The 11,167-nt window shown below is 48.1% G+C and overlaps 1 protein-coding gene across 1 annotated transcript in view; it reads right to left on the bottom strand.

Moving 5' to 3' along the window:
* Positions 1-1,275: 1,275 nt before the first annotated feature.
* RBBP6 (retinoblastoma binding protein 6) overlaps positions 1,276-11,167 on the bottom strand; it is a 15,894-nt gene continuing 6,002 nt past the window's right edge. The window contains 9 exon segments of the mRNA XM_010191069.1: positions 1,276-2,384; positions 2,463-3,372; positions 4,416-6,164; positions 7,569-7,670; positions 8,023-8,385; positions 9,439-9,496; positions 9,580-9,658; positions 9,739-9,829; positions 10,913-11,167. The exon segment at positions 10,913-11,167 is cut by the window's right edge and continues 95 nt beyond it. Of these exon segments, the coding sequence (XP_010189371.1) occupies positions 1,701-2,384; positions 2,463-3,372; positions 4,416-6,164; positions 7,569-7,670; positions 8,023-8,385; positions 9,439-9,496; positions 9,580-9,658; positions 9,739-9,829; positions 10,913-11,167 (4,291 nt within the window). The 3' untranslated portion in view covers positions 1,276-1,700.

The following is an 11,167-nucleotide window of genomic DNA, read 5'->3' as shown; positions in this document are numbered from 1 at the left end:
CCCACACCAGGGGCAGTGGGGCTGAGAAACTTGAAAATGAAACAGGGAATGGAAAGAGCCCTGGAATTTCCCCATGCAGAACCATTTGGAGCTGGTGACCTGGGTCCCACACCACTCGCCCGTTCTGCCGAATCCTCCCAGCTCCACAGACCCATGGCAGCAGCGAATCTCGCCCGTGAGCGGGGCAGAGCTGCGTGGGAAGGGGCTGTGGCCGTGGCAAAGCCCATCGCGGTGCGTGGCCGCAGGGTGGGCTTAATTTGGGGCTGGGCTATGCACCCTGTCATGCACATCTCTTAGGCCGTGGGCTGTAATTAGGAGCTGGGCAGCCTGACGAGGGGGCCTTGTGGCTTTTGCAGCCCAGCCTCGTCCCCAGGGGTGGGGGGACTCCAGATGCACACAGGATGTGGGGGTCAGGGCTGCACTGCTCCCATCAGCCCTCCCCATGGGGCTGGGACCAGAGCTCTGCCCCAGGGCCCCCATCTCCCTGCACCCACATCCCAGCTCCATCCCTTGCTGCCAACCCCATTGACCCTCCTGGGGGTCCCTGACACCCCCCAGCCCGAGCCCTGCTCCCCCTGCAAGCTCTGGATCAAGCACCCTGGAGCAGCAGGGCCAGGGAACCCATCCTCAACTGCCCACAGGCTTTACTGCCCCCTTCTTAACGAGTTCATTACCTATGGACCCAGGCAGGGGTCCAGCTCCACCCCCTGCCCCAGTGGGATCCACAGTGATGCCCCCGGAGCTTCCAAGCTAATTAAAGTCCGTTCCTAGGTCTCCTGTCATTGCTGACAGCAGTTGAAGCAGGAGCCTGCCTTTCTGCTTCTGCCAAACCCCCCGGTAATGGCACGGTCACTCCTGTACCGAGTATGAAAATACTCAAAGCTTCTACTTAAACCCCATAACATCACACAGTGGCGATCAGCACTGCTACGAGAGGACATGTGGATTACAGGGCTGTGTCGATGCCAACAGCTTTTTAAAACTGGGACAAGGCACAACGTGACAGCTTCGTACAGAGCAACCTCTCAGAACGGTACCTGCGGCTGGGAGCGGCCGCGTTCTGGGGCCAACCACCACCTCTCACACTGGAAAAACCAGTCCACTTGGCACCCGAAGAAAGGCAGCACCTCTGCAGGCTGCGTCACGTCAGGGGAGCTGAAATCCCAGCGGCTGCGCAGGATTAAACCCGCCGAGGAGTCGCCTCTCACACGGTCACCACCAGCAAGCGTTTCCTGGCGGCTCTCTGCTGCCTCTGCAAATCTCATCACAGGGGAGAGTTTACTGAAAACTTTTTTTATTGTAATCAAAAAGTGACATAACAGGGCTGTAATGTATTCTGCAAATCATCCCGCTGATATTTTATAACTGATACCAGCTTCTTCTGCCAGGCAATTAAAAAAAAAACCTCAATGTGAAAATCTTCACAGTACAGTAAACTCCACCCAGACTAATTAATGGTGGTTAAAAAGAAGATGCCCCAGCAAAACCTTTCATGTTACATGGTCACAACTCACAATTCTGTACAAAATGTTCACTTTTATAAAGCTCTGATGTAAAAATCAAATAATCAAGCAGCAATATTTTAAGTGCAGCACAGGGTCTTTCATGTAATTATTTACAACGCTTGAATTCGTTTACATTTTAACAAAATTTAATACAGATGACTTAGGAATTAAGTCACTTTTTTATTATCTGTCGTCCTATGTCGTGACAGATTTCACTTTTTGGTCATCCTTCTCTTTATCTTTGCTCTTCTTGGACTTCTTCTTCTTGTGTTTGTGTTTTTGGCTCTTCTCCGGCTCCGCCTCGTTCCCCACGTGTTTCTTATGCTTCTTGTGTTTCTTATGCTTCTTGTGCTTCTTCTTCTCCTTCTTCTTCTTCTTCTTCTTGCTGTCCTGGCTCTCCCCCGAGCTGGCGCTGCTGCTGTGGCTGCGGGTCTGGCTCTCGGAGGGGCTGTGGCTGCGGCTGCGGCTGACGCTGGGGCTGCTCTGGCTCTGGCTGCGGTTCGCTTCGGGCTGCTCGGCTGCGGCAGGCGCTGCCGCGTCCTCCTTGGCCTTCTCGGCAGCCTTTTCCTTCGCCTCTTTAGGAGTCTTCCCCGCAGCTTCCTCCTCCTTCGTGGACACGTTGCTCTCGCTGTCGCTCTCGTTGTAGTCTGGGACGAAGGCGGCCTCATCAGTCTCTCGAGTCAGATCGGAGGAGAGCCGCGAGGAGCTGCTTACCTGAGGCTTCGGCTTCGCAACGCCTTTATCGTTCTGCCCGCTCACGTTCTCCTTCTCACTTTTGACTTCTGGGGACTCTTGTTTCAACGGCGGCTTATTACCACCTGCCTCTTTCTCTTTATTGCTCTTTATTTCTGGTACGTGCTTCTCTTTGTCTTTGTCTTTCTCTTTGTCCTTCTCTTTCTCTTCTTCTTTTTCTTTCTCTTTGTCTTTCTCTTTCTCTTTTTCCTTCTCTTTCCCCGCATTTTTATCCAGAGGTTTGTGTTCCTCCGACGTGCGCTTGGCGTCGTGAGCAGCTTTGTGCTCAGCCTTGTGCTCAGCCTTGTGCTCCGCCTGTTTCCGCTCCCGTGCGGGGCTGTAGCTGCTCCTCTTGGCGTCCCCAGCGCCCTTTTTGGACGGCTCTGCTCGTTCCTCTCTGGGCTTGCTCTTCTGCGCGGAGGCAGAGTCTCTGTTTCGAGAGGGGGAGTCTTTTCTCCGCGCTAATTCACCCTTTTCATCTCTGCGCTTGGAACCAGAGTGGTCTCTGCTGCCGTCGTGGTCAGACTTCTTGTCTCTGTTGGGAGTGAAGTCCTTCGCCGTGGGCCCGCGGCCGCTGTCGTGTTTCTCTGAGGATCTGCCGTCCTTGGAAGCCTGAGAGAGGCTTTTTCCGTTTCCTTGCTCAGCCGCACGTTCCGAGTGCTCTTTTTCGGGCTGAATGCTGCTCTTCCTCTTCTCAGAAGAGTCCTTGTCTGACAAAGAGTGATCCCGGTCCTTGGTTTTTCCTTTCTCATTTGACACTGAACTTTTTGAACTTTTCACATCGTGCTGGGCGCTTTCATAGCTCGTCTCTTTTGTAGTTTTCTGTGTTTTCTCCAAAGGCTCCATCTCTTTTTCATTGTGTTTTATGGGGTTCGGTGGCTTCACACTCACGTTTTTGATAACACTGGAAGGTTTTCCTATGGTCGTGGGCACCTGGGTGGATTTAACGTCTTCCTCTTCAGACTCAAAGTCATCTTTATCCCACTTGGACTGAGGGACCTGGATCATAATAATGACGTCCTCGGCAGGGGCTGTGATATCGTTGTTGTACTCCTCCATGGTCTTAATGACAGTTCGCTTTGTATCCGTCTTCTCCTCGGTCTTTCTGACGGGGCTTCCTCCCGTGGAGCTGGTGCTGGGGGAAAAAGGCACATGTGAATAACGGGGGAGATGTGGGCGCATTTTATAAAACGGCTTTTGTTTCAATCCCCCATTTTTGGCATCTTTTCAAAAGATTCTTCAATTAAGGGAGCAGACAAGAGAACAAACGAGTCCACGAGCCAAGATTATAACCAATCAATTAATTTAGTATTTTACTATACATTTAATTAACAGAGAGACAAGATTATCAGATTGGGGACTGTCTGATCTGGTAATTCCTTCATGTCCTATTTCTACCAACGGCAGATAAACTAAATACACATTTCTGTTTCAACATGCAAGCAATTATGAAGAGGGACACGTAACCAAGGTTTTATCCTCATGTCCCAGTGTTGTTCTTTCAAAAAATACACGTTCTAAACACTTTTTAGAACCTTAAGACGCTATCTTAAGCCTCCAGCGAAGGCTTAAATGTTTTGAGGTTACACTGCAGCATCTGAAGACACAGGGCGAAGGCAAGTAATAACATTCTAGATCACATTTTCCCCCCATCTCACACAGTGGATACAGGAGAGGTCTCCAAAGGAGCTGGCAGCAGCGCAGCGGTGTCACCGCGGCGCTGTGCTCACAGCAAACACCCGCACAATGTGCTGGCAACCGCGCTGCTGCTCCTGCAGGTACAGCTCAACGTCACCCTGACCAAAGTTGGGGATCACGGCAGCGATTTGCCATTTAAAAATGCAGAATATTGCATGGGAGAGAGGTGGCTTATCCTTGCCTTCAGCAGGGAGCTGAAGGAAGACACACGGGGACTCCTCAGAGAGTTAACACATAACAAGAGGGGGAGAAGTCCCAGAAGGAAGGGTCAAAGCAATTAATTAACCTTATTAGCTCCGGGCAGTGCAGACTGTTTTCTGTAACCAAACTTGATCTTGGCCCACGTACAGTTTAACAGCAAAGATCACAGGTTGCTCACTCACTCAGCATGGATTTAGCCGTTCCTCTCATTAGCCACCACAAATAACGCTACTTTCTTTTGGGAGGAAAGAACCAACAGGAAAAGCAAGGACGCGGTACCTGGTGTAATCCACAAGAGTTGAACCAGAGCCGTCGGCCGCTGTCACTTTTCTCCTCACTTTCCCCTTGGTTTTCTCTTGCTTGACTTTGCTGCTGCTGGGCTCGGGTTTCTCAGCAGGCTCTTTGGCGGGCGGCGCGCTCTCCGCACTCACAATCTTTTTGCCGGTTTCGCGGTTAAGTTTAATCTTTTTGGCGGGGTTGTTAAGGAAAGCAGATTTGTCCTTCTCTGGAGTTCGCTCTCCTTTCTCACCGTCGGGCTCAGCCTTCCCCTTCGGCGACGTTTTCGATTCAGCAGGTTCTGGTTTAGAGGCCTTTGTGGAAGTGGCTTCGTGTTCTTTATCCACCTTTTCATCCGCTTTTCTTTTCCTTTTCTCAGGTTTTGCATCAGAAGCTTTGCTTTTCTCAGCAGGTTTTTTGGACTTCTCCTCTTTGTTAGAGGCCTTCTCTGACTTGGCTTCTTTCGGGTGGTCTTTCTTTGCCTTTTCCTCCTTGGCCGGTCTGGCTTCTGGGTGATCTTTTGTCGCTTTCGGATGGACTTTGCGTGGGGTACCCAGAGCCTTCTCATCCTTTTGGGAGGAAGATGCTTTCACGCTGTCCGTTTTGGGCAACTCCTCCTTCGCTTTTTTCATGGGAGGCTCCATTCGAGGAGATTTTTCCCGGTCGGTGTCTGCCTTCTCCTGGGAAGCCTTGGCTGGTTTTACGGTGTTCTCCTTCTTGGGAGGAGCAGACACTTCCACTTTCCGCTTCGTCTTGTCTACTTTTGCTTTTGGCTTATCCTTCTCCTTCTTCTCCTTTTCAGACACGGGTTTGAAAGCAATCGAGTCTGCCTCCATGGGCTCATCTCTCACGGGGGTGGCATCGTCTCTGCTCGGGAGCATGAACAGGGACTCTGCTTTGGCGTCTTCCGCCATACCTGGCTCTCGTGGTTTTCTCGCCCCTTCTAACAACTCAGCATTGGGAAATCCTTCACTCTCATCCCCTTTTCTTCTCTTCCGGTGTTTTTTATGTTTATTCCCTTTGCCGTCTCCCAGCGGGTTCTCCACCTCCTTCTCTTTTGATTTTGTAGGATCTTTGATGCCGTGGCCCTCTCTTCCAGAAGGTTTCTCGGGGTAATTTCCAGCCACGTTACGGTTTCGGTGGCTCTGCCCGCCAGGATAATCCTCCCTGCGGCCCCGAGCGTACGGCGAATTCTCTCGTCGGGTCCCGGGGGGACCAAACCTATCCGGAGAAAAGTTCTCTCTGCTCACTGGAGGCCGAGGCTGAGCGCCCACAGCGTAGCCCTTGTAAAACTTCTCGTACCACTCTCTGTAGTTCCTCTCCCATTCTCTGTATCTCTCCTTTTCGAACGGATCTCTGAAGTCGACAGACCTGCCATAGTAAGCTTTCATATCGTAGGGAGGAACTTCTCTGTACCTGTTAAAATACTCCCTTTCGCCTTCCCCTTGAGGTACAGTCCGTTTAGTGGGGGACTGGCCTCTAAATACCGGAGACCTTGACCGCGAGTGGTATCTTCTGTACGGGGGTGACCTGGACCTGGAGCGGTGATAACCGTGCGACCTTGACCTAGAGCGATAGTTGCGGCTCTTCCCCTTGCCTCTCCTTTGGTACGGCGGCGACCGCGAGTAGGAGCGAGAATGGGAGCGACTGAACGAGCGAGAGTAGGAGCGAGAGCGGGAAGAGCCTGATCTTGACTTGGAGTAGGTGTAGGAGCTTCGAGAGTAAGACGAAGCACTGTAGGGAGACTTGGACCTTAAAAAAACACAACACAAAGAAAATAAATGACGTTAATTCAAAACAGTCGCTTTCTCAAGTTCTTTTTTTCTCCCACATTTGTTATTTTTTTTCCCTCTCCATATGCTCATGTCAAAGCTTCTTTCAGCTGCTGACATAACGCTACTGCGAATCAAAGAACTCGAAAACACGTAAAGGTTTCTGCTCACAAGACAGAACAGCTGCTGCTTTGTTAGTGTACAAACATACAGGGAGGTAAGTCTACTTCCCCTCACTCCTACCACACCAACTACCACGGCTACCGATCGATTTAAGGTGGTGTATACTGGCCTCTACTGGTACCTGAACACACATTTGTCACTGCTCGGCAACTACATGCAGTGTGAACCATTTTTGTTGCAGTAAGACGCAGAAAAGCAAGTTGTAACGGCTACAGTGCAGTATCAAACATGGAGAAAACACGACTCAGCCTGAAGACAGGAAAGCTTGATTTTAAAACGCCAGCCTAGTCTGTAACATCACTACTTAGCTGGCAATTTGTGCACCATGCAAGATACTTGTACCTCAATCCTACACACAGGACAGTTTAAGCAACACGTCTAGCCAGATGTCCTAGCAAAACCTGGCAATACCTCCAGCTCTAACCAAGGCTGGTAACCGCATTATTTCAAGAAAAATCCTATCTAAAAGCTTCTAACCTCAGCCTCTGGTAATATGACTCAATGACATTACTATAGAAAAACACTGAGCATTACTGATAGAGCTACTCAGACTCCTGCCCAAGGGTTTTTGGGGGATAGAAAATATCGATCAGCTACTCTGAGCTTTTTCTTCACAAGTTTTTCTTTTATTAGTTTTTAAAGAACCATTTCATATTATACTGTGGATGTTCATTAGCATCATTCCTCCTCTCCAAGTCCTTCACCAATTTAAGATGTCCTTAAAAAGAAGTCTGGTCTTTTAATTCCTAAGGAAAATTTAACAATGTCAACAAAACAGTAGCGAAAGCCACCAGTTTGCAGTCCAGGTGAAAATCTCTGCGTGTATCCACATGAGATAAACAGAAGAGGAAATGAAGACAATTTTTCTGCTCCCAGATCTCCTCTGAAGTGCTACAATCGGAACAGGGAGATGCAGAAAATCCAGCAACTGCACCTATTCGGTTCCCAGCCTCCTCGTGGCTGCTGGGAGGTGAGCGATGCCCTTGCAGAGCAGCTTTAGGAACAGAGGCGCCTGCCCCTTGACCACTGCTGCCCGGTTACGGCTATAACTGCAACCCCTGCCCTGTGTGACCTGCACATGAACCCCTATCTCTGCTGCTCCCTGAATCATCCACTCCACCTAACGACAGAGGTGCGGTGGACCTCGTCCTGACTCTTCTAGACAATCTGCTTCTCCATTACGGACATGTAAAGCAGTTACCTGGAAAACGAACGCCTACGCTCCTTTTGAATCTTTTTATATTCCATCAATTCCTTAGCAAAATCATTTGTAAACTCATCAAGTTTGGACTTTTTCTTTTCCCTGTTAAAATAAGTTTGACCTTTATTACAATTATAGTTCGACCTTTATTACAAAAAGACATCAAGAAACATAACATGGCCAATATGAGAAAATGTATACTGCATGCAAATGCAAAAGGTGAACATCCTATTTAAGCAAAAACAGTTTAGAATTCCTACAAGTTTTAGGGAAAATTTTAGAATTACATTTGTCTCGTTTTAGCTCTGCACGTTTACCATCTCCAACAAAAAAGCATATTGGAAGAAACGCTACGTCATTTTTGCTTATGTCAGATGCACTTTAGCGTCACTGCGATACGCCACCGAAATACAAAAATGGAAAACAACGCAACTTCATTGAGCCAAATACTTACTCCTCTTTAAGTCTCCGCTGTTCTCTGTAAAACTCCTCCCTAGATAAAGGAGGTGCTTGTGTCGTTGGGATGGTGTTTGAATGAGCCGCCGGTACTGCTGCCGGTACCCAAGCTGATGACATGTTTGCAGGAGCTGGGGGGTATCCTGGAGGGGGGACCGGGTACCCAGCAGATGGAGGCTGACCAGGCGGAAACTGAGGAGGAAACTGTGGTGGCGGTACCCCGGGTGGAAGAGGCAGTGCATGGGGTGGTGGAGGGTACAGGGGAGGTGGAGGCACAGGCACAAAGACCGGTGTTGATGCTGGTAGTGATGGGGCCTGACTCCTTTGGGCGCGATCGCTATGCGGGCGTCCTCGATTTGCACTTCAAAAGAAACCCAAAAACACGTGTCACTCTTTGCAACCCTCTGCCCTGACTGTAAAGAGCAATGCGAATGAAGCAGGAGCATGTGGTGAGCACTTCTTGTTCTCAACCCAACTCTCCTCCTTCCTGCTGTCTGTCCACTGCAGACTACGCTCAGCCCTTGATCCTCATCCAGCTCCTCAGTCTCCCACCCACACGTGCCAAGTGCCCACCGCTCCTCTGCCATCCACAATACACTGAATATTTCACACTTCTGAGCTCCCAAGTACCGCAGACACCGACTGATCTCTCCAACTCCCTGTAACCTCCCACAGACACTTCCTATGCTGCCACCTCGTGATGACGTATCTGGCCTGTTCCTGGACCTGAATCGTTATTTTCTTGCTTACTGAATCTGAGATTTCAGATAATCTGAGGGACGGACCCTGGCTTTTGTTCTCATTTATCTTTAAGATTTTATGAACACAACGCACCCTTACAAGGTATTAACAAATGAAGGACTAACTCGACACTGCAATAATAAGTAAAACTGACCCTCTCTCTCCAACTGAGAGAAAGCAGCTTGCCTGCTTGAGATGACTAAATTAAAGGAATTAAACACTGTCATAAAATAACAGCGTGGATTTTTCCAGTAATTTGCTCAATCAGTATCAACTAAGTTGTTAAATTATGTTGGAGGCTGATTTCTATTGGGAAATCAATTTCTTCAGCCCTGAACAGCCAGTAATCAAAAGAGTGGCTTTTCCATCTGATCTTTTAATTAGATATAATTTTTAGATGTAATTATGGTTTCCTCAAAAAGTGTTCATTTTTCAGAGTCCTCTTTTCAATGATGTACTGGAGTTTTACTTTAAATAATCTTACTGCAAGCACAGATCCCCTTTGTTAAAGCTAATTCAAATTAAGCCATTTAAAAATTAATTACCACTTGCATTCTCCACAACTACCTGTGCACACTGATTTCATTATAAATCACCTGTTGTATAAGTTATGTTACGGCCTCATTTAACAGGTTACAAGTAGTAATACACTGAATTCCTGTAGAATACTTACAGTTCCCAGCCTGGTCTGCCACCTGCTGAGCGAATTGCACCGGCTCTCATTGGGTGACCTAAGGAGTGGAGAGAAGAAAAGCACATTTAGTTTACCTGAAGATGGTTTTTTAGAAGAAATTCTTAAGTTACAGCTCCTTACCAGTTGTGGGTATTGATTGTCCTTGGGGGCCCAGAAGACTTGGTATTGCTGGTTGTCTCAGTACAGGAACTTGGTAGCCCTTGTGAAGAAATGCAAACAGTTAGAAACCAAGCTCCACTAGAGTACAAGAGTAATTGCAGATGGTGAAATAATGTTTACCTTCTCTTCCAACAAACTGCTGATCGACAGAGAAGACGGTTTAGAAAGGTCAGCAGACATCAGAGCAGGAGGTAGAACAGCATCGGCATCACTACAACAGAAAACCATTTTTTTATTATTCAGACACTGTTTTGAGGTGAGAAAAGGCTGACTACCATGAATGGAACAGAAATTAAAATAATCTTCAGCAGATTGACAAACGTGAAGTTGGCCAATCACAAACAAAGCACTGAAGAGAAGTCGATCTGGCATCTAAAGGGAAAGCTACTGGAAAAAATCCCTCATTAAGCTAGCTGCACATGGAAGGATTATAGCATATCATAGTATAACCCACACACTGAATCTCAGCTTTGGAAGACGCAAGAGCTGAAATCCTATGAGGAAATGTTTCTGTGCTGGTTCAGAGGCTGCCTCAGAGGTTCCTTTGAATTGTGATCCTCACACTCAATGGTGCAGCTCAGCTCACTTGGACAGAGCAGCTACTGCCATTCAGGGCATGACACTGAAAGGAAATAAGCCCTAAATAATAGCACAGATTTTTTCATGTATTTTCATATGACTTTACCAGGTTGCCAACTTAAGATTTTCATGTTTTGAAACACTGTAAATTTGAAGTATTTACATGTTTGTTATGCTTCACTGACTACACTGTGTATTACTGACATCCTAATACTGATGACAGAAATACCGTAGAAAAAGTCATGTGAAGACACCTGATCAGTGTTACCTAAAATCGTGCTTTTACATTTTCTATAGTGAAGACACCTGATCAGTGTTACCTAAAATCCTGTTTTTACATTTTTTATGGAAGCACTATTTCCTCAGTACCAAGGAGAAATTAATGCACTCAAGAAGGTTCAACATAACTACGTGGCTACTTTAGGAACTGCTAGTCACCTAAAGGGTTCCTGGGGTCAAAAAGCTCCTCTTTCAGGGCGAACCTGTGCTGAATGGCTGAGAAGGGAACCAAACAAGAGATACTTCTGAGAGAACTCTTGCATGAGGCACACTTCCAACTACCAAAGCGTCCTCATTCGAAGTAAAACCAAAAGAACTTGCACAATTATCTGCAACTGTCACTAATGATACAGAAATTGCTAGCCAAGAAGCTCAAGAAGAACAACCTAAGCATTTGCTGTCTTTTATATTCACGTTGATCTGCAGATTTCCTTACCGAAAAGGCCCGTCTGGCTTTTCACCACGGAGAGACAGGGACACTGCTGGAGGGAGGTCAGAGACGAGGACAGAGGATGGGTTGACGGGCAGCCCGGCTGGCACAGGAGACTGCCCGGGGCCCAGCGCTGCCAGAGCTGAGCGAGAGGCCAGGGAGGCCAAGGGGATCATCAGGGGGTCCTGCTGCCGGGGGAGCGCCGGCCGCATCAGCGGCTGCAGGTTGCGCGTTATCGTCTGTCTCATCAGGGGCGGTGGA

This window comes from Mesitornis unicolor, unplaced genomic scaffold, assembly GCF_000695765.1.
Source record: "Mesitornis unicolor isolate BGI_N332 unplaced genomic scaffold, ASM69576v1 scaffold33948, whole genome shotgun sequence".
In the NCBI taxonomy this organism is placed as follows: Eukaryota; Metazoa; Chordata; class Aves; order Mesitornithiformes; family Mesitornithidae; genus Mesitornis; species Mesitornis unicolor.
This window is presented reverse-complemented; position numbering and strand designations above follow the sequence as displayed.